Genomic DNA, 26,377 nt, shown 5'->3' with positions numbered 1-26,377 from the left:
GGGAATATAGATCAAATAGTTTACCTATAATTACTATTTTGATTGGATATATATATTAAATGATACAAAATATATTTACTTGGAAAATCCTGTTCTTTTCACTTTTTTCTGAAACATTTATTCAGATTTTTCTTAGGGTTTCTGACACTATTTTCCTCATCTTTGTTTCTGCATCATCAACCAGTTTTCCAGAATGCACCATCTTCACTTCCCTCTAAATGCTGTATGATACTGTACTTTGTGAATCAGTGTAGTGTGCTGTTTTGGAAATTTTATCATAAGTCACAAGCATCTGTTGGCTTTATATGATCACAGTGTAACAACTTACTAAATTGCTTTTTAAAGTGGTCTTTTTTTAAAGCTTTGAGGTAACTAATCTAACCTTTTTATTGTGAAGTCATACCCACAACAGTAATTACTAAATCAGTGTTAAATTACTTTGCTTCTTTTTTTCAAAACCTCTATTAAATACCCAGAACTTAAAGTAATCAAGATCATTTTGGGCTGAGCAATTTCTTCCCCAAACAGATCTTTATTCAAAATAAAGGAACTTTGGAAAGTGCTATAATATATGAGATTTTATGAGTCCTTGAAAAAAATCTTCCATTTTTAAGGGATGACTTTTGGGGGGGGAGTATTTAGAAGTATATGATTTTCTTTACCTCCAAAAGAAGTATTCTTTCTCCCATTTTTATTTAACCATGTTGCCCTTCAGCGTTTCTTTGCTTTCCCATTTTACTCTTACTTCTGCTGTAAAGAAAGCAGAGTGGATGCCAGGTGGTACCAGACTTGGCTTCAGTGTTGGGCACCATAGGGAGGGAGGGAGCTCTGGGGATGTGGCAGACTGGAGAGGGGCAGAGGCTGCTACTTACCTGGAGCCCATTTTACCATATCGAATACAGGCTGAGCATTTCCAAATGTGTTAAATTTTTTCCCCCCTCAAGACAAGCCAGCTGTTTTGTGTGAACTCTCCTAATTTAAAATTCAAACTGAAAAGAAGTATTTTGGGGAGGAGCCAAACAAAACCTGCCAGCTTCCATTCTGTAGCCTCCAGTGCAAGTTTTGCCTGTGGAGTCTGTGGCAGTGTTCTGGCCATGTGCGGCCTTTGGCAAAGAAGCACAAAGCCAGTGGCATTACCAGCCCTGTTCTCTTGATCTGAGGGCCATTAACAGAACCACTCACACTTACTGGAGCAGTTGGCACTGTTACTTAGGAAGGAAAGTTTCTGTTTTCTCTTTGTTTGTCCCCGGTATTTCTTAGCTCAGTACAACTTCTCAACTCTTCATATGTCCCTTAGCTCATTACTCAAGTTTGTGTATAGCCACTGTTGTTCTGTAAGTCCCCACAAAAAAGGGACTAAGGGGCAGAGATTGCGGAAATTACGTGTGGCAGAGGGTTATATGGGGATTTGACAAAGACATTTTTTCTATGGACTGTAACTGAGACTTGTAAATAACTTTGTTTTTATAAGGACTTTAAACTAGTTGGAAATCGAGCATAATCAACACTTGCATAATAAACATTTAATTAGACTTTTAAATAATAGTACTGTAAAAGAAGTGTTGCCAGATTTTGAAGTTAATGGGCAGTTTTTGACATTAGCAAAGAGGTAAAAACGAAGTCTATAGACTATGGCATGATGTCCCCTACCTCTGGCTTATATTCTCATAGTGACGAGACTCCACGTCACCCACTGAAAACTGCCTTCCCCTTTGTGTGTGAACCTGTACAAAACGATAGCCAAGAATGATCACATGATCTTACCCTGGCCATTGGCTCAGTCTACTGGAGCATCGTCCAGTACACCAAAAGGTTGTGGGTTTGATTCCCAGTCTGGGCACACACATGGGTTACAGGTTCATGATCACTGGTCGGGGTTTATATGGGAGGCAACCAATCAGTGTTTTTCTTTCTCTTTTCCTCTCTTTCTCTAAAAAAAAAAAAAAAAAAAAAGAATATTTCACATGATCTTGTGAAAATGGGTCCAAAAAGGGATTTTTAAAATGCAGGTGATGCTATGATTAAAGATTGAGAGAAGATTCAAAAGCATAGGAAGGTTCCACTTCCAGGATGGCGTCATGCTCCCAGCTTTCCCCAGTGTTCTCATCCAGCCACCTCTACCCAGGTGACCAAATGTCTTTTCCACCCTTGATTCCACACTAGACTCTCCACCAACTACCTACTGGATGGCCCCCATTTAGATATTTAAAAACATCTCAAACTTAACGTGTCCAGAACTAAGTCCTCATTCACCCACCTCAAAGCTGCTTCCCTTCTCGGGCCACAAACTGTGGAGCTTTCCTTGATTCCCCTCTTATTCCTATCCAATCATCGAAGACATCCAGATTCCTACAAAGGGTGGCAGAACGGAGAGGGAAAACTGTTACCGATAACACTTGAAACAGATCAACCAAATACAACATCTGGCTGTTGTTTAGATCTTAATTCAGACACGTAGTTGTCAACAGATATTTTTGAGGCAATCGATGAAAATTGAACATGGATTTAATATGGGATGCTAATAAGAAATAATGGTTGATTTTGTTGGGCGGGATATTGGCATTACAGATATCTTTTAAGGTCTTTAGTATGTAGAGATACATATTTTTAAAACTTTTTTTAAATATATTTTTTAATTGATTTTAGAGAGAGGAAGAGAGAGGTATAGAGATAGAAACATCAATGAGAAAGAAACATTGAACCGGTGAACGTTTGGTTCATAGGTCGACGCTCAACTGCTGAGCTAAACTTGCCAGGCGAGATACATATTTTTTAATGTGATGTTTGATGTTTGAGATTAATTTTAATATACTCCTCTTTCCCCACTCGCAAACGTGGAGAAAACCAGATAAAATTAAACTAGCTAACTTATAGTTATTAAAGTGGGTGATTCAATAAACTGTTATTAGGAGGTACTTGGGAGTTCAATAAACTGTTTTCTTTTGTGTATATTTAAAATTGTTCATAGTGAAACCTTAGAAAATTCATGTATCTAAAATCTGGCTCCTTTTATCCCATCTATCCCCACTACCTGATTCAAGCTACCCTCACTTCTTATCTGGCTTACTTCAATCTCTCCCTGCAGTCTTCTCCACAGGGCAGCCAGGGTGAGAGTTTTAAGTCAGTCAGATTATATCACTGTCTGCTCAGGATCCTGCAGTGGTTCACCTCCCTATCAGAGCAAAACCAAAGTCCTTCTGTGACCTTCCAGGTCAAACACACTCTCACCCTCAGCTCCTTCTTGAGCTCCATCACCTACTTCTTTCCCTCACTCGCCTCATCAACCCCCAGCCTTTCTGCTGTCCCTTATCCCCAGTATAGTCCTGCCTCAGGGCCTTTGCATTGCTGTTAGCTCTGCCTCTCGAGCATATTTGCCCCTCATTTTTCTTTCTTTTTTTAATTTAGATATAATTGACATAAAACATTGTATTAGTTTTAGGGGTACAACAATGATTTGATATATTTATACCTTACTGCAAAATGATTACCACAATAAGTTTAGTAAATATCTATTATTACCTCACATAGTTACAGGTATTTTTCTTGTGATAAGAAAATTTGAGATCTACTCTCTCAGTAACTTTCAATGTACAATACAGTATTGTTAACTATAGTCACCGTGCTGCACATTACATCCTCAGGACTTATCTATAATAATAAAAAGGTAATATGCTAATTAGACCAGATGTCCTGGACGAAGCCAGGGCTGCAGCTGTGGGATTGAGGCAGCCGCCGTGGCTGCAAAGGCCTACTCTTGCACGAAATTCGTGCATCAGGCCTCTAGTTTATCTTATAATTGGAAGTGTGTACGCTTTGACCATCTTCACCCATTTTGCCCACCTTCCAGCCCACCCACACCCCTGGTTATTTTTTTAATACATTTTTATTGACTTCAGAGAGGAAGGGAGAAGGAGAGAGAGAGAGAAGCATCAATGATGAGAACCATTGATCAGCAGCCTCCTGCAGGCTGCCCACTGGCAATCAACCATGACCTCTTGGTTCAAAGGTCAACACTCAACCACTGAGCCATGCCAGCCGGACCCCTTGTTTAAGTCTCTGTTTAGATATCTCCTTTGTGCTTTCTTTGATCATCTATATAAAATGGCAGTCCCTCCTTTCCCCACTTGCCATCTGTTACAACTTAACTACCAGGTGTTGATCTGCTCTCCTCCCCTGGAACCCAGCTCCAGGGCTTCTCTGTCTTCCCTACTGCTGTATCTTGGGCACCCGGAGCAGGGCTTTCCCCACATGAGACACACGGTGTGCTTTTGCTATGTCCTCAGCACCTGCATCTTGATTCCATCACAGAAACCATTTGTTGAGCTGAATTATAAATCCTACATTTTAAAAATGGCCTCAAAGTTGGAGAAATGGAGGTATGGTTTTGTTGTTTTGTGTTTTGTTTTTATACCATTCCTCACCTTTCTCCTCTGCTCTAAAAACCAAGAGAAGGTGGTAGATAAAGATCAACTTGTAAGAAAGAGAATTGCTTGTGGCAGGTGTGAGCTGCTTCCTGATCCTATATATATAGATGGAGCAGTTATTTCCTGCAGGCCTGCCATACTATGAACTTTCAGATTAGTCCAATTTTATTTTTCTTTTATCCCTAAAGGATTTTGGTTGGCAGTGAAATTAGAGGTACTTTAAAGATGATTAGGATGCCCGTCTGTGGGCCCAGAATTATGTTGAGAAATTATTAGACTGTAGAAAGAGGTTTGGAAGGATAAAGACCAGGGTTTTCACAGAGATTATGTTTGAATTATTTTTCAAAATCTTTTGTTTTCTAATTTATGTAATTAAGAAGGCATTTTAAGTTTAAAATAATTATGCCTGGCCGGCATAGCTCAGTGGTTGAGCGTCAACCTATGAACTAGAAGATCACACGGTTCAATTCCTGGTCAGGGCACATGCCTGGGTTGCAGTCTCGATCCCCAGTGTGGGGTGTGCAGGAAGCAGCCAATCAATGATTCTCTCTCATCATTGGTGTTTCTATCTCTCTCTCTCCCTCTCCTTTCCACTCTGAAATCAATAAAAACGTATTTAAAAAATGTTTAAATCATGTGGCTTAATTTTTTTGCTTTATTTTTTAAAAATAGCTATATTAAGATATAAATCATACAATGTAAAATTTGCCCTTTCAGAGGGTTCAACTAAAGGGTGTTTTTATTGGGCATCCCATCACCACCATCAATTTCATATTTCATCACCCCAAAAAAGATGAATACCCTTTAGTAGTCATCCCTCCCCCTCCCCGCACATCTCCCAGTTTTAGGCAATCAGTAATCCACTTTCATCTCTAAAGACATCGAATCATATGGTAGGTTGGCTTTGGGGACAAGTTTCTTTCATTTAGTGTAATATTTTAAAGGTTAACCTATGTTGTAGCATGTATCAGTACTTCATTCCTTTTTATGACTGAACTAGTGGCCCAGTGCACGGATTTGTGCACATTGAAAGGAAATTAATTAGAAGAAATATTTTAATATTGCTGTTTACCCTTTCTCTATAATAGAAGTGTCAAGATGAAAGAAAATTAGTAAAATGTATATGAAAATAATATATAAATTGATTAATAAACAATAACAACATGATATAACAACAAAGACATGATATAAAAACAACAAAAACAGGATATAAAAACAATGACTAATAAATTGATTACATTTATTCTAATATCTCCCTGTATACCACATTAAGAGTAAAAACACTTTAAGAGTGCTTGACTAATTTCCCTTGTGATGAAATATTTACAACTTTAACTTTATCATCACATGCTCTTTGAACTTGAGAAAAAGCAACATATAACTGACCATGTCCCAAAACGGGTTCAGGTAGGGAATATTCCTACTCTGTCTAGATCAGGGCCAGCGAGACCTTTATATGTATCACACATGAGCGAGTCAATGTTTACTTTTAAATTGGCCAGTGTGCATCATATGTACCAGTCAGATGGTCGGATGGTCAGTCACTTAGTCTTTTATATATATAGGTTATATTCCATTGTATGGTTTACATTTTATCTATTTATTAGTTGATGGACACTGGAATTGTTTCTACTTTGTGGCTATTGTGAATAATGCTTCTGTGAACATTCACATACAAGTTTTTGTGTGCATGTGTGTTTATGATTCTCTTGGGTACATACTCAGGAGTAGAATTGCTAAGTCATATGGTAACTCTCTTTATCTTCCTGAGGAACTGCCAGATTGTTTTCCAACCAGGCTGCACTAGTTTACATTCCCACCAGCAGCATGTGAGGATTCCGATTTCTCCACATCCTCGCTACTTGTCTTTTTTTAATTGTCTCTCATTTTTTATTGTAGCCACCCTAGTGGGTATAAAGTAGGATTTCTTCTTTATTCCTGCTTATTTAAAAAAACACCACTATATCCTGTGCAAAGTAACCCTGCCTGCCAAAGTAAATCAAACACCTTTTTCTCCCCAGCTGAAACAGAACCTCATGAGGGAAAGAGAAAAGTGGAATCTCTGTGGCCTATCTTCAGGATCCACCACCAGAAAACCCGCTATATTTTTGACCTCTTCTATAAGCGGAAAGCCATTAGCAGAGGTAATTGGCTAGATTCTCTCTTAGCCTTTCCAACTTGAGTATCTTTGAGATTTACTTAAGTAATGGCTCTATTATAGCTACATCAGCAAGTTTCATGATTTTTCTTACCACTAAAAAAAGGGGTGGGGGCAATGTTGGATATTCTGTTTAATGAAGAGTAGTGATGGGCCAGGGGTGGGGCAAGCTTTGTTTTACCATGATTTGATGCCCTTTTCTCATCTTTTTGACAGAACTATATGAATATTGTATTAAAGAAGGCTATGCAGACAAAAACCTGATTGCAAAATGGAAAAAGCAGGGTTATGAAAACTTATGCTGCCTGCGGTGCATTCAGACACGAGACACCAATTTTGGGACGAATTGCATTTGCCGGGTTCCCAAAAGCAAGCTGGAAGTGGTAATGTCTATCCCTATAATGACTAACTATTGAATTTGATGTCACTTTCACTTCAGAATTCTGTCCTAGTTGATACCAAGAGAGTTTATATTTTGGGGGGACTAGAAATAATTTGGTTGCTGGATGTCCTGCTGGCCATTCCTTCCCACCCCCATCCCAGAAGTGAGTCCCTCTGTTCAGGAAGCCATCCAGGCAGTTTGGCAGTAATTGTATTTGCTTTGTCTGGGGGCCAGTCTTAACTCCATCTTTGAGCAAGTTATTGAATTCCTCGCTTACAAAATGGGAGTAATAACACCTACTCTAAGGTGGTTGGGAGGACCGAGTCAGGGAAGGGTGAGCCAGTCAATAGTACTCACTCTTCAGCTGTCTTTTTTCCAGGTCTCAGCACTTCAATTACACTATTTCTTCTGTCAGAACTTTTGAGTTCCAAACCTCGGAAATGGTGCTGGGTATGCAATAACTGAGCTGAGAGCACAAGCCCCTCTGAAATGGGGCTACAGGATGCAGAGAAGTTACTGGGATGTTGGCCATTAGTGGCCTTTGAGTGCAGCCCCTTAGCTGACAGTTGTGGGTCCAATTGGGAGCTGAAGCCAGATTTTTCACCTTCTGGGTTGGTCTTCCTGTCACTACAGGGACCCTTTACTCTGCAGACCAGTTACAGTTTGTAGTTTCGGCTCTGGGCCAGGGCTTTAGCTCAGTAGGCAGCTGTCTCCCTGAATCATCTGGAAAGTCAAAGGCACAGCATTCTGAGCAGTGGAAAGTGAACGAGGGCTGCCTCCCCAAGGGAAGGTTCTGGGTGTTCGTTTTCTGGGGGCAGAGCGGCAGGAGCCCCTATCCTCTGAGACCACCAGATTCCATGGCAGCGTCTGGTTGGAGGTACTCCCCCAGCCTTATGGCCAGAACAGAGCCTGCTCTGGATTCAGTTTGGTTTCACCATCAGATCTTATTTGCTTAGGTAAGGGTCTTACTCCAAAAAAGAGGAAAATAAATATAACCACCGCTTTGAGGTCTTCTGTCTACTGGATAGGCCCCTGGCCTGGGAGAAAAGACTTCTGCTGCTGTACAGATTCAAGTGCATCCCATTCTCTCCCCATGGCCTACTGGAAGGTTCCCCAGCCCAGAGGACCTGAGACCCCTGAACAGTAGGAATCCTCCCCCTCCCCCCCCCCCCAAGCTCATAGCAGGGTATATCATGTACACTTTGCAGATTAACAAGAGTCACACAGATTTTTTCCCAAATGTGTTTAATTAGCTTAAATTAAAAGTACGAGTTGTAACTTCAGTGTCAACAGCAGCTGTTTCCATTTTCACACGGGAACTGAATTTTTGTCATCCAGAACTGTCATAAAGGAATTTCTGAGGAGTGCCCTATAGGGAGTGACTCCCATTGTCAACTTTCTCAGTGGGAGGATTACTACGTGTGTGTGTGTGTGGGGGGGGGGCATATGGTTGAGTGCGGTGTCTCAACTGTCTTCTGTTGCAGGGCCGGATCATTGAGTGCACACACTGCGGCTGCCGGGGCTGCTCCGGCTGAGGCCTTTGGGCCCTGACCCCTTTCCGCCCAGGACTTTGGACTTCTCAGGTTTCTGCCTGTCGTGACACCCCCTTTTCCTGATAGCAGCTCTTCTGGCAGAGCAGTGCCACAGGACCGAGTTGGAGCATGGTCTCTATGTGTGAAGGCTTTGGTGTTCATCAGCTGTGATTTGTAGAAATAAAACGTTTAAACCTTTAGGCCCTGCAATAGTTCTTTACAGAGCCCAGTGGGAGAGCACCAGGCCACTGGGACTCAATCCTGACCATCTCATGTGACCATGATCAAGTTCACTGGGACTCAAACCTGACCATCTCATGTGACCATGATCAAGACAACCTCTCAGGTGAGGATGGCCTGAGATGATGTGCCAAAGTGGCCCAAGCCGTGCTGGGATCCTGTCAGGCACCCTGGGCCCAGCATTTGTCTTTATACAAAATGCTGCGATTCTTACTCTGGCCAGACCTTGTCCTCAGGCTTGAGGCTACACCAGCATGTTCATGTGTCTTTAATATGAAAGGGACTCCTGAAGTTCCCACAAAGCACTGTGAAGGCTGTGCACTTTGTTCCAGTTCTGCTGGATGGAGATCCTCCTGGACCTCCTCATCACCTGCCCCCATGGCCTCTGTCCACATCAGCCTCAGAGACAGTGTCTTGGTCAGCCTTGGGCTTGGTCCGGAACTTCTGCCATGGGTGGGGGGTTTCCTCTGCTGGCATCACTTTCAGCCATTGCTTATAATAAGCTCGAAAGCCATCAATCTTCTCCAAGTAGGTGTTTTTCCCTTTGTACTGCAATTGAAAAGCATGGGATTCAAGGATTCAGAGGAGCCACAATTAGAATCACTGCATGCTACCTACAGCTAATCTCAAACCACAGCAGCTGGCTCAGGCCTCGGGGAAGCTGTGGAAAGGAGAGGGCACAAAAGCTGTTGATAATACCTGAGTATACTGTAGAAAAGCAAAGTTACTATACCATAAGGCTGACCCAGATTCCCATCTGCTAACAGCCCTTCCTAAATATGTGGTGTTCTCCTATACCCAAGGATGTTACTCCAGCCCCTAGCTAGAATCGCTAGGTCCCACCAACTCCACCTCCACAGTCTGCTGAGTGCTACTCCCTCTGCACAGCCACTGTCTCCCTGGTGACTGTCACGTCAGCACTGCTGCCGTGGCCTCTACAGAGAGGTGGGAGGAAACGAGATGTACCAGGCAGATACCAAAAGAAAGCTGCTGGAGGAATAGACAAAAAAAAGTACCAGAGATAAAACTTGCCACATGATGATAAAAGGGTTGATTAAAAAGATTTAACAATTCTAAACTTGTATGTATCTAATGTAGCCTGAAAGTACATAGAGCAAAACCTTCACAATCACAAACAGAAATAAGTCCACTCTCATAAGGTAGTATGAATGTATGATTTCAATACAATAAGCTTTAAGTACTGAGGTAGTCTGGGGACTGCTGAGAAGACCCTTCGTGGGCCCTACACCACAGGGTGAAGAGACAACCTACTAACTAGATATTGGCAACATGCAACCAACAAAACTAGTATCCAGAATATATAAAGAACTCAGAAATCGATAAGACTAAACCAACTGGTCAAAGGCACACAGCTATGTCCTCTGCCTGGCATGCTCTTCACTGCTATCACTAATTCTTCCTGTGCCTTCAACGGCACTCAAGCATCGCACCTGCACAGCGGTCCTTGACCCTAAGCCTCCATGGTGGAGCTTGGTGCGTCCTTGCCAACTTTTCTCCCTACCCATTGGGATGGTGCTTCTCCAGGCTAAATCCGTGACACAGTCTGACTCAGTAGGCCTAAAGTCTGAACCCGCAGATTGTGATATCCTCAGAACGGCAGGCAGAAATGGCCGTTACAGAACAGATTCTATCACTGCCCTACTGCCGTCCCTTCACTTGGCAACAGTCCGCACTGGGTACAGGCAGCGGGCAGGCACTAGGGATCCAGGTGAGCAAGGCAGAGAAGAGTCTCCACTTCTAGGGGCTTATAATTTCATGAAGGTGAGAGTCACACATGTAAGTATAAGCTGTGAAACATGGTGAAAAGAAACAGCTTTATGTAATGGGAAGGGAGGCAGTCAGCTGAGTATCCTCTGAGAAAGAGCCACTTATACAAAAGGAGATGGAGCCAGTTATGTGAAAAAGCAGAGGGAGTTTATTTAAGGCAGAGAGAATGCAAAAGCCTGAGGCCGGAAAAAGGCTGGTGTTATCTAGAAAAGACAAGTACAATTGGACTGACGGTGAACACAGGGTGAACAAAGGGAAGAGCGGCCTGAGATGAAAGCCATGTGGAGGAGGGACTTGCAAGCTGCGGCCTAAAGCAGTGGTCGGCAAACTCAGTCGACAGAGCCAAATATCAACAGTACAACGATTGAAATTTCTTTTGAGAGCCAAATTTAAACTTAAACTATATAGGTAGGTGCATTGTTATTAACTTAATTAAGGTACTCCTAAGCTGGCCTTTGCTAAAAACTCAAGGGGCCTAAGAGCCACATGTGGCTCCATGAGCCGCAGTTTGCCGACCACTGGCCTAAGGAGTTTGGGATTTTTCCTAAGGGTAGCCACTGACAACTTAAAGCAAGGGAATACCAATCCCAGAAGGCCAGAACCAGGGGTGGGGAGTGGCCCTGGCTAAGGTGACAGTGGGCACATTAGAGCTTGGGGCACATACCCGGTCAAAGGTGGGTGGGTACTGGGCTGCAAACTCCAGTTGGCGGATGACGACTTCATTCACTGGGACTCTGTTCTGCCTCATGTCCTTCAGGATGTTGATGAGATAGGTGTAGTCCAGCTTCTTGAGGGCCGCATTGATGAGGGTGCTGTAGATGTGGGTGTTGGGGGTCATCTGGGATTTCTGGAACATCACAGACATACAATCAGCGAGATGATGGTGATTGTCGGAGGAAAGCCTGCTGCAGCATGTTCAGCTTGGGGAGTTACCCTGCCAGTCAAGTCTGCTCTGCAGACTAGTGACCAGGGACTAGAAGGGCAGAACCTCGTAGCAACAAGGGGCTGCACTGCCCCCTCCAAAAGGAAAGCACAGATGCCCCCCTCTGTGGCTCCATCCCACGTGGCTAAGTACCTTACCCTCTCAGTCCTGAAGAACGTGGAGAGAGAATATTGCTCTCAGAGATCAACAGACTCAGGCAGTAAACCATGGGCAGGAGACGACCTCCTCAGTTCTTGGCTGTGGGTTTACTATATCCCGAGCCCCCACCCAAGAATTCTGCTACATCCCTGCTCTCTATCCTCCAAAGTGTTCGGGCCAAGACCTATCCCCACCCCTCCATCTCACCCCACTGCCACCGCTTTCAAGATTGTAGCATCCCTGCTCTCAATGCCCATTCCTGCAGCAGCTCACCAGCGTCTACTTTCTCCCAAATTGGCCTATGATCATTCTACACTTGAAGCTAGAATGACCCCCCTCTCCCTGCCCCCATCCCCACAATTTATTCTATCCAACCAGCTCCCCATAATTCAGCTTTCTATAAGTACACCTTGCAGAGGTTTGGGAGGACCCCAACTTCCCCCCTACCCAGATTTCTTCCTGAGCACCTCCAGTGCTCCTCAGCACCATGGGTCCTGCCCAGGCCTGGGCTCACTCACCTTCATGTCTGCCAGCAACTGCAGACCATCCTGTGGTCTATGGCACCCAATGGCCAAATTGCAGAATGTCTGGATGTTAGGGACAATTCCCCTCTTTGCCAGGACTGGCAGCAGTGCCTATGGGAATAGACATGGCATCACCATAAGCTGTACCCCACCAGCCCCAGCAAAAGCTTTGTCTGTCAAAGCCCTTGGCTGGATGCTGGAGATCCGAGAGGTAGAGCTTTGCTCCAAGGCCTCAGGCTCCCTCTGCTGGCCACATTGGGCATTGGCCTCAGCCCATTATTCAAGGGCCCAGGGTGCTGTCCAGCCACCTCCCCAGAATTCAGCTGTTCTGCAAGTACACCTCGCATTCTAGCTTGCCTGCCTCCAATATGCTGTCCCTTCTCCCTGAATGCCCTTCATAGTCCTGTCCCTCTCTACTTCTCTGTTGGCCATCCATCCCTGCACTTGGGCTTTCAATGTCCATGGAGTACCAGAGGCCTTAAGGGTCCAGGGTGGGAGATGCCGACAACAGTGTGGTAAGTGCTGGCTGACCCAGAGAAGGTTCTGCAGAGGGGCTCTATCATATGTAGCTTCTCTAGAGAAAGGTGCACTCTGCGCTGTGAGCCCGATGGCAGAGGCTGTGTCTTTGTCATCTTTGATGTTCACAAGTGCCCAGATGAGAACTCTGGCAAAAAAAAGGCATCACATAGAAACATGTCATATAAATGGAGGGCCCAGTGTCCTCATCAGTGAAGTGGGTGTGGTCAGTAAAGAAACAAATGGATGTGGAGCTCTTAGAACAGCATCTAGCACAGAGTAAGTGTGAAGTCAGTGAGGTGGGGTGGCTGAAGGGTAGGGATACTCAGGAGCCACCAGCCACCAATCTGTGAGCTCCTTGAAGAGGGCTGGGAAGGTAGCTCGCTCGATTCCCAGCTTTTCACCTGAGCCCAGGCCCAGAACATGGGCTCTGGACAGTCTGCCCACTGACTGGAAATGGACGACACACCTGGCAGGGAAGATAGTCCCACAGTTGGAAGGTCAGAGGAGGGAGGGGGAAGGAGGGCTCCAGAGCAGAGTCCTGGGCCTGCCTCCACGCTCACCTTTGCCCCCTCCAGATCACCCAGCTTGCTCTTCTTCCTCATCAGAGTGTTGAAGAATGTCACATCGGCCTCCACCTGGTATGTGTCCAGGACAGTCAGCAGTGAGGATTCTGCGGGGCTACCAGGATCTACCACCTCAGCCAGAAGCGTGAGGGTTTTGATGTCAGGCCGGAGTCCGTGCTCTGCCATCTTGCCCAGGAAGCCCTCCAGGCCCCCCATCAAAGCCAGCCTGTCTGCTGACGTGGTCACGGTCCCAAAGGAGACCACCGACGGGGGGACCGGCCCCAGGGTCAGGAGGTTAGTCTCCAGCTCCCGGGGAGGCGGCTCTGAGACCACAGGGGCAAGGGCCACAGTGTGATCAGGATCCACTTTGGTTTCCATCTCAGGCTGGGCCTTGCTGGGGACGCTGGCCTCCTGAGGCTCTGGAGGCCTTTCAAGTGCCTCAGAAGGTTCCAGAAACAGCTGTCTCTCCAGGGTCTCCACGTGCAGCTTGGCTGACATGCTGTCAACCATCCCAGCCTGGGCTTTCCTCCTGGCCTGCCGCCCACCTGCCCGGGGCTGGAGCAGCAGCGTCTCTTCCCTGGGTCTCAGGAGCAGTGCTGAGGCTACTTCTGGGTCCCCCAGGCCGCAGTCCCGAGCTGCCCCCAACAGCAGGTTGTAGCCATACCGGCTTGGCTGGAGCCCCAGACTCAGCATTTGCCTCCACACCTGCCAGGGAGAAACAAGCCTCAGCTCCATGCTCCCTCTCAGGAGGGAGAAGGCACTGAGCCAGCAGCCAACTGGCAAACACATAGGGTGCAGGAAGGACCGAGTATGACTCCACTCCAGGCTCTGGGCAAGAACCTGCGAACTCTATGGGAAACTTCAGGGGAGTATCACTCCTTTCCTCTAGCTCACCCCAAAACTGTTCTGTTTCATCCTTCTGGGCCCCCGTACCAGGGAATAGGCTTCTCCCTAGGCCTCTGCCCACCTCTGTACTCCCTTGGGGGTGGACGGCCAGAGAGGCTAGGTTATGGAAGAGTCTAGGCCGACTTAAGGATTGGATTCAGCTGCACTCCCTGAGTGCCTACTGTGTGCCCTGCCCCAGGCAGCTTTCTCACACTTGAGAGCATAAGGCAGGTGTGGGTGGCGGGGGACTTAGTGAGGTTGTGGGCCTAGGCAGCCCCATTTCCTCATGAAATGAGATCATTTTCATCCCCACAGCACAGTGTCCAGTATGCTGTGTGTTCTCCAAAAAGCTGTGATGTCTGGGTGACTGACACCAAGAGGGCACCACATGGGCTCAAGGTATCACTTGCTCCTCTTTTTGTGCTCAGGTGAAAGCCACACTCAGTGGGCCTAGAGCTCTGACTTCTGCCCTCATCAGGGACCACTGTGCAGGTGAGGCAGGGGCTGGTCAGGCCCAGATGGGCACATCTAGCAAGAAGGTAGCTATCCACCAGACAGGAGGGCAAGGGTCTTGGCAGGCACCTCCTCAGGGAACGATGACAGAACTGAGCTTCAGCAGGGACACAGACCCTATCCCATGGTGGCAGAATTCTGACTCTCGAGTCAGACGAACCTCAGATCCAGTCCCAACTCCACTGCTTAGTGGCTGTGGGACCTAAGACAAGTTACATAAGGAGCCTCAGTTTCCTTATCTGTAAAACGAGGCTACTGGTGCCTCGCTCAAGCAGTTTAATAAGTGCAAGTGCAAGACACTGTGCATAGCTGTTAGTATTACAGACTGTTTCTAACTAGAACAGATCCAGGCCAAGGAGAGGGAAGAACTAGGCCTTGGTTGGTTTTCACTATAAAGCTTGCTGATGGCCAGAGGGTGGCCGGTGGCCACTCCTTCCAGCGAGTCTGCATGGGGGGCGGGGGGGCAAGCATTTGGTCCAAGGCTGTCTCAGATCACTTAGGGCTTGAACTCTGTGTGGACCAACTGCCTGGAGATCCTGATGAAATGCTGATCTGGATGCAGTGTGTGTGTTATGTGTGTGTGTGGGGGGGTGGAGATCAGGGGTCTGTGACCCTGGCAAGTCCCAGGTAAGGTTGATGCTGCTGGTCTGAGGGCTACCCTTGAAGTAGGAGGGCTCTAGGTGAGCTGCCAGTCCTTCTCTACTTGGAGGAGCTAGAACAGCGATGGTACCGCTGCTAATACTGCCTACCCAGCTGATGAGTGGAGTTCTTCCTGGGAATCCAAGGTGGGATGAGAGCAAAATGTCTCAACGTTGATGTCTGTGAGACTCTCCCAGAACTACATGCAGCTCCTGGGGTTCCCCTGCAGAGAGGCTGAGGGGGTGGCTGTGGGATATGGTTGAGCAAGTACCCCATTAGATGTGCTGCAGGGACCATAAGCTTGGTAGATGCAGGCCGGCTACACAGAAGGCAGCCGAGCAGAGTAGGAGACCATGAGCTGGCTGTGCCCTCACTCTCAGCAGCCATGCCACCACCGCCGCCTAGGGCCTCCTCTCCCTGCCATCTGTAAAATGAGGTGGGGTGGGGAGCACTGTGCTCTGGGAAGACCAAAATATGGCAAATATAAAAACACCCAGCCCAGGGCAGTAGCAGGAGCTCAAGCAATGCACAAAGGATCATCGTCTACACCGGACACAGGGGCACGGAGTGGGGGTGGTGGGGACAGGAGAGGCAGGAAGGCAGAGTCAGGAAGGACAGACCTGCAGGGCATATCGGAAGCCTGTCTTCTTGTCCTGGATGCAGCCCACGAGCAAGTAACTGAAGGTCTCCTCTGTGACCGCATGTCCTTTATGAACAATTTCCTAGGGGAGGGAATGAGGAGGTCCTGTTGGGAACCTGTGGCAGAGCCCAGACCCGCCCACTGGGCCTGGCTCAGGACAGACATTCCTGGGTCAGGTCCAAGTCTGCACATTGGGAAGACGTGGAGCCTGAATCTGGCTGGCTGGCTCAGAACCAGCTCCTGAGCTGAGCTGTCCAACTGCTGCCTACACTTCCTCCTCCTCTCTTTCCCAGCTGCTCTTACCACTTCTGTGCACCCCTCTGCAAAGAACACCCCAGTGGTCACTTTTAGCCCCTGTCCTGGAAATTGAATTGCAAACTCCATAATTCTGCCTCTCCAGCAGGGCAGGCTTACTCAAGGTCACCGACCCAGGACTGACCAAAGGCTGCTCTGTACCACGTGGTGCCTGGACAGTCCATCAGGTCCCCTAACCTGGAATGGGCAGGTGGGACCTTGCTACATGTGGTGGGGAAAGCAGTCGCGTCACTCTGGGTAGAAGGTACGAACAGAGTGAGAAATGCCTGAGGGAAGAGTGTGAGGACAAGGCTGCCAAGGGCATGCTGAGCCCTGACACTGCCCCGGTTCTCTGAGGTTTGGTTGTGGCGACCTAGAGCCTTCCCTGCTTCCCGTAAGGCTGTTTCAGTGTGAACTCACATCGGTCCCACTTCCTTGCAAGCTGAGCAAGCACACCTATCACCCGCTCATGGTATTCCACACTCGAACCCTGTACTGGTCTCCTCTGTAAGCTGGATATTAAAAACCTTCTTATGGGGCTGCTGAGGAAGATAAGAAGCTACAAGTCAAAGCTCTAATGCAGACAAGCCCACGTTCAGCACTCCCGTGCCTCCACTCACCCAGCGCCCTGGATACTAGGGCTTGGGCTCCCACTACTCCTTCTAGGCAGGAGGCCCTCCCCGGTGAGCAGACTCATCTTTAGTGCTATGAGGCCACCCTCCCCGTGGCAGCACCAAGTCCGACACAGCCATGCACAGACCCCACCGTCCTCATGGGGTTAGGGGTCTCTCTGTCTGACCGAGGCCTCTGAGATCAGGGTCTCGTCAGATTTACCTGTGAACCCCCGAGCCCAGCACGGGGCCTGTCTCATTGGTCCCCGAACCTTCCTGTGTGAGGGACACAGATGGCCACAGCCTCACACCTGCTACATGGGACAGGTCCCAAGTGGGAGGCAGGGCGGAAGGACATCCCCACCTTGAACACATCGAGGCACATCCTAAGGTCTGCACACTTGGCTGTCACCTTCAGCAAGGCGTGATATGTTTTCAAGTTGAGCTGGAAGTTTCTGGCCTGGAGCTGCTGCCGTAGCTTTAGGGCACTCTGCAGAGCGGAGTCCTTCCAGGGGGACTCGGCGCAGACATTGAACAGGGCTGTATAGGTGGCATCGGAGGGCTCCAGGTCCCGCTTTTTCATCTGTGGGGATGGGGAGAAACTTAGAGGTAGCTCTGGGACCAGCTGGACACACAGGTGACAGGCACCCAAAGGGCACTGGAGGGGACTCCATTACTGCACTGAACAGGCCTGGGAGCAGGGCCTGCGCGAAGGCAGAGCTGAGTGACACATCAGGGCTCGGCTTTCCAAACCCACCTCAGCCGGAGGGACTCTGAAAACTGATCCTGCAACCCAGTTACACCCAACAAGAAACGACCCTCCGCAGGGCGCTCATCAGCTCACCCGCGGCCCGAGGTGCTTTAAGCAGGGGCTTCCTGATGCCTTACCCTCTGGCCAGCCAGGTCACCCTGACTGTTGAGGGGCCTGGGATGGATCTGCTCTGGGAAAGGGTGGGAGGCAATCAAAGCCCCACTGCAGTGCTTCCTAACTGAACGGTGGTGGGCAAGTTAGGAATGATGCTGTCGCCTCGAAAAGGGTTGGGTAGAAGAGTGACCCCCAGGCCAGTAGCGGCCAGGAGCACGTTACTACAGCACATTTCAGGGGCCCCCACCCTGCGGAGTCACAAACCCCAGGCTGGGGCTAACACTGTGCTCATGAAGCCCTCCAGGTGCCAACTCCTGGTAAAGTCAAGCACTCGCTGCTTCCCAGGTAAGGGCCGCCTGACCAAGGACAGGCAAGGAGCTGCTGCGGAAGAGGGCGAAGAGCCCTAACCCCAGGGCGACCTTGGACAAAGTCCTTCATCTCTCCAGGCCTCGGCTTCCTCGTCTGAAAAATGAAGACGGTGATCCCGACTTCGAGGATGACGGACACTTGGTGTGTATTCACACTGTCGACAGAGGTGTCCTAAGAACTTACTACGAGTCAGGCACTGGCTACCAGTGGTTACCAGGACAGATGCAGCCTGTCTCACTGAGGGTGAGACACACACCAGACAAATAAGTAACCAACAGCTGTAGAAAGTGCTGTGAAGGACACCCACAGAACACAGGCTGGAGAGGGAAAGATAGTACCTTCGTGGCGGAGAAGCCTGGCAAATACCACGTCACCAAGAGCCCACGGTAAATGTCTCCTGGGGTAAGTCATGGTGATGTCGTGAAGACCTTATATAAGAAGGGCACGTCACCTCTGCGATATTCTTCCCCCAAGCCCATGACCCTAGTCTCACCATGAGAATGTACAAATTCTCAAATGAGGGACATTCTACAAAACCCCTGACCAGTACTACTCAAAACTGTCAAGACCATGAAAAACAAGGAACCTCAGAAAATGTCACAGGTTGGAGGAGCCAGGATGGGAACCTGGATTGGATCAGAAACAGAAAGAAGGTTATCAGTGGAAAACTGGTGAAATCCAAATACAGTCTGGAGTTTAGTTAACAACAATGAACTAGGAACTAACAGTGGTTTCTTAGTTTTGACAAATGCACCATCTAATGTAAGATGTTAACATAGAGGAGGGGGTTGGGAGTATTTGGGAACTTTCTATATTATCTTTGCAACTTCTCTATAAATCTAAAATTATTCTAAAATAAAATTATTATTGGGGGGCAGCAGCAAAGTAATAGGAAATAGCTAAGGTTAAATAGAATGGCCTGGGCTTCTCTGAGGAGGTGACGTGTGGGAAGTCACTTAAGGATCTTCCAAATGTAAGGGCTGCTAAGGACTCTTAACCGAGAGCCACAATAAATGTGCTCCCACCCCACCCCACCCCCTTCACTTAGCACCTGAGTGCTTTCCTGCTGGCTAGAGTGCTGATCAGGGCAGCCAGCCTCTTATTTTTCTATGCCAAGACATTTGATCACGTCTTTTAAAGAATATGTTACTTTATCATTTGTAAGGACAATTCCTCCCCTTGCTCCCCATAGAGATGATCAGGCCTGGAGTAGGAGTGTCCCAAATGACAAGACTAAGGCTCCCAAGAATCCTTGCTGGAGTAAAGGATGCCCCAGCCTCTGGATGCAGGGGAAGATGGGATCACTGCTGCAGAGTCCACTGCTCTTTCCTGACTCACAAAGGAAACAGTTTCTTGGTTCTGAGAATAACAAATACGACACACCCTAGAGGAGGGTGAATGCAAAGTAAAACCATGTTCCAAGAGAATAAAAACCCTTTTTCAAAGGGCCAACTTTAAAAAAATAAAAAAGGGACCAATTTTGAAAGGAAGGTGCATGTGTGCGTGTGCATGTGGTGTGCGTGTGTGTGCGCACGTGTGAGTGAGTGTGTGAATGTGTGTGTGTGAGTGTGTGTGCATGTGCGTGTGTGAGTGTGAGTGTGTGTGAGTGCGTGTGAGTGTGTGTGTGAGTGTGCGTGTGTGAGTGTGCGTGTGTGTGAGTGCGTGAGTGTGTGTGAGTGTGCGTGTGTGAGTGTGCGTGTGTGAGTGTGAGTGTGTGTGAGTGCGTGTGAGTGTGTGAGTGTGCGTGTGCGTGTGTGAGTGTGCGTGTGTGTGTGTGTGCGTGTGTGAGTGTGTGTGTGTGTGTGTGTGTGTGTGTGTGTAGTGGTGGTGGAGGTGTGAAGACAGGGACAAGAGAAAAGGAACACAAACAAACTGGCAATGGAAAAAGAAGCGATCGGTGGGGCCGTCCATGGCCAGGCAGATGCTGGAGGACTTCCCATGTGATCTCATGTAATTACCCACGATCACCTCCATTGACAGATGATGCACCTGAGGCCGAGGAGGTTAAATCATCTGCCCAGAGTCGTGTGCTAGCAGGTGACACATTCAGGATCAGCACCCCGCTCTTTTTGGTCCCTAAACCCCTGCTCTTTAGAGTCTTGCCCCTGCCTCCCCTCTGCCCCCACTCACATCATTGTAGAGCCGGAAAGCCTTCTTCAGGTAGCCAGCCCGCCCACAGCCCCCAATCAGCACCGAGTAGTTGCACTCAAGGGGCTGGAGTCGCTCCTCCTTCAGCATCTGCCTCTCGAACAGGTCCAGGGCCTCAACCAGCTGGGGGAGAAAGAAGGAAACAATGAAGCGGGTTCAGGGTGGCCTCAGAGACCCTCAGCAGAGGGAGGGAGTTTGAAATTGTGGGACCCTCCCTGAGCCCAAGACCAGGCCTGCCCAGGAGCTAAACACCCGCCCTGGGCCTCTGCCACCAGCCTCTCGGTCCCGTGCTCTGCAGCACGGGAGCTCTGTGTGGCCAGGAAGGAACGCCCACAGGACTCCCACCACCTGTGGGAACTCTCCCCCCCACACCGACGGCCCCCTGCGATGGTGTGGACGACAGCCTGGAGTGACCAGCTTCCTCCAATTGCAAACTCCCTTGGCCCACAGCTGTCTTTGACCCATCCCCACCCCTAAGCCATTCCCCTTTAAATCCTTGGTTCACTCCTTTACTCCTTATTTTTTCATCCATTAATTCAACCAGTAGTTACTGAGTCCTCTATGCCAGGCAAGATCTATTTGCTGGGGATACAGCTGAGAACAAGAGGGAGCTCCCTCCTGGTGTTCATCTTCTAGTTTGAAAAGTCAGACACCAAATGAGATAACTAAGAAAAATATTTAATAGGTCGAGTGGTGCCAGGTGCTACGAACAAAAATGAAGCAGTAAGTGCCAGAGGGTGTGGGAGGTTCAGTTTAGATATGATAGCCAAGCAGGGCCTCAGAAGGTGATGGGTGAGCAAAGATCTGCAGGAGGTGAGGGAAGAAGCCCCATGTCTATCTGAGGGAACAGCCAGTGCAGGAGTCTGCCTGGGAGTTGGAGGACGGCAGTAGGTAAGTGGAGGGACAGAGGGGTGGTGGTGGCAGATCTTGCAGGCTTCATAAGCCATTGTAAGGACTCTGCTTCTCTTCATTTCTCAATTTTTCATTACAAGAACTTCCAAAAATACACAAAATGGAGAACAGTGTTAACTACAGTGATTAACGTTGGCCAATCTTGTTTCATCTATACTCTGCACTCACCCTATAAACAGAATTTTTAAAAGCAAATTCCAGACATCCTATCATTCCATTCATAAAGTCTTCAATACATACCCCTAAGAGAACTTTATACATAAACAGAATGTCATTATCGATACCTAAGAAAGTGAACATCTTTAATGTCAGTGAATATATTAGGAGTTTTGGAGGGAGGAGTAACAATAACTGCTTTCTGCTTCAACAGGACGGCTCTGTGTTTAGAGCTGGCATCCAGGCAGGAGATGGCAAGATGGTGGGGAGACCTGTGACAGGTGTAAGGGGGCAAAGAGAAGGCTAGGCTTCGGCGTTCAGCAGCAATGTTGTGAGAAATGTTAGGATTGGCAACATTTTGAAGTTAGAGCTGGGGAGAGAAAGGGAAGAGTTAGAAATGACCTGAAGTCATTTTGCCTGGGCAGATGGAATAATGGAGTTGCCATTTAGTGAGATGAAGAAAGTGTAGGGAAAACAAGGTTGGGAATGAAAATTTCAGGTCAATGTGGGTAAGTGTAAGGGAGATGCTGAAGAGGTAGCTGGATACACAGATCAGGAGCCCACGATTAACGTTTGGCCAATCTTGTTTCATCAATACTCTTGTTTCATCTAAGGCCGGGCTGCAGTGAGGGGGGGGGGGGGGGGGCACTGAAAGCCAGGAGGCTGGTGGGTCACCTGGTACAGCACCCAGGGTGAGTGAAGACCGAGGAGAAAATAGCCCTGAGCACCCAAACCTTTAGGGACTGAAAAGGTAGGGCAGGCCCTCACACAAAAAACTGAGCTACCAGGGATGTAAGAGCCAGGAGCAGCAGAATCCAAAGGTTCCCTCACCTTTCCTTCCTTGATCAGGCGTTTGCACTGAAAGAAGTACCAGTTAGGAGTGTTTCTTCGGCCCTGCCATGATTTTGGCTCCGGTTCCCTTTCATCATCTTCTTCATCTTGCTCCCTGAGCCGTAGGTTATACAACTGGGGCGTCGATTTGCGGAACATTCTCCGGGAGGAATATTTATCGGAGAGAGTCCCAAAACTCTCTTCCTCCTCTTCCTCCTGGGTGGCCCTGGGGCTGGGCTGGCTTGGGTCAGAGCTGAGGCTGCGAATGTTCTTCTGGCTCCCCTGGCTGAGGGGCAGCTGAGCGAGGGAGCTGCTGAAGGCTGCTGGTACTGGCCCAGTCAGCCTCGTGGACTTCAGCCACGCAGGCCCTTCCCTACCTCCTGCCCACCGGGCTCTGAGAGGGTCAAGCTGTTGCAGGATGGACAGTCCCAGGGGGCGGGGGCTGGAGACGAGCCGGGCAAGTCTCACCAGGTCCATCTCTGGCTTTTACCTCCAGGGCCTGGCATAGGTCAGAAAAATAATGAAGTCAACTCAGGTTCATAACCCAAAAAGGCAGAAGGAAGACAGAGAAGTGGTTACAAGCATGAGCCCTGAGGTTAGGAAGCCTAGGTTCTGCCAAACAGCCATCCACGAGTCCCTGGGCACTCACTGCTCTGGCCTCAGTCTCTTCACCTGTAAACTGGGGTTAACGACAACGTCACCCACACAGCACTGTTTGAGTGAGGTCTCAGATACATAGCGTGCAGCACAGTTTGGGCACAGTAGGCACTCAACAGATATAAGCTAGTGATATTATCAAGCTACTAGTGGCCTGGTGCACAAATTCATGCACATTGAAAGGAAATTAATTAGAAGAAATATTTTAATATTGCCCTTTCTCTTTTTTTTTTCTTTAAAATATATTTTATTGATTTTTCACAGAGAGGAAGGGAGAGGGATAGAGAGCTAGAAACATCAATGAGAGCGAAACATCGACCAGCTGCCTCCTGCACACCCCCCACTGGGGATGTGCCCGCAACCAAGGCACATGCCCTTGACCGGAATAGAACCTGGGACCTTTCAGTCCGCAGGCCAACGCTCTATCCACTGAGCCAAACCGGTTTCAGCAATATTGCCCTTTCTCTATAATAGAAGTGTCACGATCGACAATGACAGATTGAAACATGCGTGCGATTGGCACTTGCGAGAGCTTTATATCTGTAACTAGTGGCCCGGTGCACGAAATTCGTGCATGGGAGGGGGGTGTCCCTCAGCCCAGCCTGCACCCTCTCCAATCTGGGACCCCTTGGGGGATGTCCGACTGCCGGTTTAGGCCCGATTGGGCCTAAATCAGCAATCAGATATCCTTCTTGCAATCCGGGACCGCTGGCTCCTAACCACTCACCTGCCTGCCTGCTTAATCGCCCCTAACCATTCTGCCTACCGACTTGCTCGCCCCCGACTGCCCCGCCACCAGCCTTCTCGCTCCCAACTGCCCCCCCCCCACCGGCCTGCTCGCCCCCAACTGCCCTCCCCTCCTGGCCTGAGCTCCCCTAACTGCCTCTGCCTTGGCCCCGCCACCATAGCTTTGCCCAGAAGGACGTCCAGAGGTCTCCCGGTATAATTAGCATATTACTCTTTTATTAGTATAGATAAAGGCCTAGTGTACGGGTGGGGGCTGGCTGGTCTGCCCTGAAGGGAGTCCCGGATCAGGGTGAGGGTGCCCTTGGGGGTCAGGGCCTGGGGCGGTTTGCAGGCCAGCCACACCCCCATCGGGGTGGGGGTCCCCACTGGGAATGGTGCCAGCCTGGGCGAGGGGCTGAGGGCCGTTTGCAGGCTGGCCACACCCCTATGGGGGTGAGGGTCCCCGCTGGGGGGCATGGCTGGCCTGGGTGAGGGGCTGAGGGCCGTTTGGGGGCTGTTTACAGGCCGGCCAAGCCCCCGGCTTTGTCTGAAAGGATGTCTGTAAGGTCTCCAAAAGGTCTCCCAGTCTAATTAGCATATTACTCTTTTATTAGTATAAATAATAAAAGTGTAATATGCTAATTATACTGGACGACCTTCTGGACGAAGCCCAGTGGCGGGGGCTGAAGCAGAGGTGGCCACCACAGTGTAGGGGGCCAAGGCAGCTGCAGCAGCGGCAGGGGGCCGAGCCCTTTGCATGAATTTTGTGCATCAGGCCTCTAGTATATAGATAAACTTGCGTAATTAGACCTGCTTTCTGATTTAGCTAAACTTTTTCCAGCCCAGTGAAGCACCCCAACTTCTCTTTCAGGTAATTATCAGCAACACAACAGCAAATATCAACATGAATCAGATTATTATTGTAGATCACACAGGGAGAACAAAGGGTAAAATATTAACTGCAGCAGTGTTTGACTATATTCTGTGCAGTGAAAAAACCTGAAGTCATTTTCAAGGTCCACTATTTCTTACTAACCCCCACCCTGATCCGGGACACCCTTCAGGGCAAACCAGCTGGCCCCCACCCGTGCACCAGGCCTCTATCCTATCTAATAAGAGTAATATGCAGATTGACCATCACTCCAACACACAATATGGCTGCCCCATGTGGACACAAGATGGCCACCACAAGATGGCCAGCAGGGGAGGGCAGTTGGGAGGCACCAGGCCTGCAAGGGAGGGCAGTTGGAGGCGATCAAGCCTGCAGGGGAGGGCAGTTAGGGGTGACCAGGCCTGCAGGAGAGGGCAGTTAGGGGTGACCAGGCTGGCAGAGGAGGGAAGTTGGGGGCACACAGGCCGGCAGGGGAGCAGTTAGACATCAATCAGGCTGGCATGGGAGTGGTTAGGGAGTGATCAGGCTGGCAGGCAGAAGCGGTTAGGGGCAATCAGGAAGGCAGGCAGGCAAGCAGTTGGGAGCCTGGATTGTGAGAGGGATGTCCAACTGCCCGTTTAGGCCTGATCCCAGTGGGCCTAAACGGGCAGTCGGACATCCCTTGAGGGGTCCCAGATTGGAGAGGGTGCAGGCTGGGCTGAGGGACACCCCCCCTCCCCCCCGTGCACGAGTTTTGTGCACTGGGCCTCTAGTATCAAAATAACCAGCATGAAAAAATGTTAAGGTCTCATTATATCAGATGACCATTGGAAAGACTTCAGAGGTGATGGCAGACTGAACAGATTAACAACTGAGGCCCAGGAAGGGGAGTGACTTGCTGGGGGCCCTGCAGCAATGCTGTGGGCCAGACTGGTCAGCTTCCCAACTGGGCTGGCTTTGAGCCCCCTGCTCAACCCTGGCTGCCACACTCACTGCCCCTCTGGCCTGTCCCCGCTGGGACCCCGGCTCCTGTGAGGGTCAAACAGGACAACCTCTCTTGACCAGCATCCTAGTGACACTAGTGCAGAGGACCCTTATCATTCCGTGTCTGGTGAGGCCTGAAACTCAATAAAAACAAATGTGAACACATATGTAATTTTAAATTTTCAAGTAGCCACATTAAATAAAGTGTTTACCTGCACTGAAGGAGATATATAGGTTTACTATATATATATACATATATATATATATATATATATATATATATATATACACACACACATACATACACATATCGAAATAGGTATCAAATGTTTCAAAAACAAACTTATCTATAGTAGTATATATGCTTCTTTTCAACATACTAAATAACAAGATCCTGTCATGTCAAAGAGGGACGATGGAAAGAATAGCTTGTAGGTAGTAGTTGCAGATTCTCTAAGTATCATTTACACTCGTCCCCACTTGAAATCACGACTTAGTTTTGGGCACTGCTAACGCTACACGTCAGCCAGGGGAGAAAAGGCTGTTTCACGCAGAGACGATAAAGGTGTGATTTTCTTCCTGCCCAAGTTCATTAACCTGCCAGGCTAATAACTCCCGAGTAAGAGATACACTGCCGCTGTCCTCCCTCGGAGGACCCGACACTCCCCGGGGGGCTCAGGCCAACCCGACCCCTCCACACTGGCCTTCAGATCCCCGGTTTCCTCACCGGACGCCCCCGGCTCAACCCGGCCTGTTCCCGTCCGGATCCCGGGCTCCGGTGAGGGTCAAATGGGAACTCGGTCCGAGTCCGGCCCGAGGAACGAGGGCCAGGCGTCCGCGTCCGCGTCCACCCCGCGGGGATCCGCTTCCCCGCCTCGCCTCTCAGCGTCGCGCACCATCTCCCTACACCCACCCCCCGCCTCCCACGCCCCCGGAGCGCGCCCCGGCCGACCTCCTGCAGGCGCAGCCTGTGTCGCGAGCTCCTGGCGCGTGGATACAAGTTAGACGGGAGCTCGGCTGGCAGCTAGTCGGGCCTAGCGGGGCGGGCCGTACTCCGCGCTCGAT

General features: G+C 48.9%; 2 protein-coding genes across 4 annotated transcripts in view; one reads left to right on the top strand and one right to left on the bottom strand.

Annotated features, from left to right (window-relative positions):
- The window catches only part of BUD31 (BUD31 homolog), an 11,229-nt gene extending 2,533 nt beyond the window's left edge, over positions 1–8,696 (top strand). Inside the window, exons 3-5 of the mRNA XM_079782404.1 lie at positions 6,446–6,568; positions 6,799–6,965; positions 8,449–8,696. Coding sequence (XP_079638530.1) covers positions 6,446–6,568; positions 6,799–6,965; positions 8,449–8,499 — 341 coding nt within the window. The 3' untranslated portion in view covers positions 8,500–8,696. The remainder of the gene's footprint in view (positions 1–6,445; positions 6,569–6,798; positions 6,966–8,448) is intronic.
- Positions 6,972–26,377, bottom strand: PTCD1 (pentatricopeptide repeat domain 1). Of its 3 annotated transcripts, XM_079782280.1 has the most exons (10): positions 26,265–26,377; positions 22,075–22,573; positions 20,158–20,298; positions 17,158–17,376; positions 15,869–15,970; positions 13,209–13,916; positions 12,124–12,240; positions 11,189–11,371; positions 9,107–9,285; positions 6,972–7,928 (listed from the first exon to the last, which is right to left on the bottom strand). In XM_079782280.1, the coding sequence occupies exons 2-10, from the start codon at positions 22,549–22,551 to the stop codon at positions 7,856–7,858; spliced, it is 2,199 nt and encodes a 732-aa protein (XP_079638406.1). In that variant the 5' UTR covers positions 22,552–22,573; positions 26,265–26,377; the 3' UTR covers positions 6,972–7,855. The 3 variants fall into 3 exon arrangements, with proteins under 3 accessions (XP_079638406.1, XP_079638404.1, XP_079638405.1); XM_079782278.1 differs by lacking the exon at positions 6,972–7,928 and having other exon boundaries at positions 8,840–9,285; XM_079782279.1 differs by lacking the exons at positions 6,972–7,928; positions 26,265–26,377 and adding an exon at positions 26,040–26,215 and having other exon boundaries at positions 8,840–9,285.

This window comes from Cnephaeus nilssonii (assembly GCF_951640355.1).
Source record: "Cnephaeus nilssonii genome assembly, chromosome: 2".
NCBI lineage: Eukaryota > Metazoa > Chordata > Mammalia > Chiroptera > Vespertilionidae > Cnephaeus > Cnephaeus nilssonii.
Note: the sequence above shows the minus strand (reverse complement) of the source record. Positions and strands in the feature narration are given on the sequence as shown.

Excerpts from the sequence above, each read along its gene's own strand:
- PTCD1 (XM_079782280.1), bottom strand. The coding sequence starts at position 22,551 with ATGGACCTGGTGAGACTTGCCCGGCTCGTCTCCAGCCCCCGCCCCCTG. Across the intron at positions 13,917-15,868 it reads GCTTCCGATATGCCCTGCAG|GTGTGGAGGCAAATGCTGAG; the intron begins GTCTGTCCTTCC and ends TCTCCCTGGCAG. Across the intron at positions 12,241-13,208 it reads GTGATCTGGAGGGGGCAAAG|GCACTGCTGCCAGTCCTGGC; the intron begins GTGAGCGTGGAG and ends CTATTCCCATAG.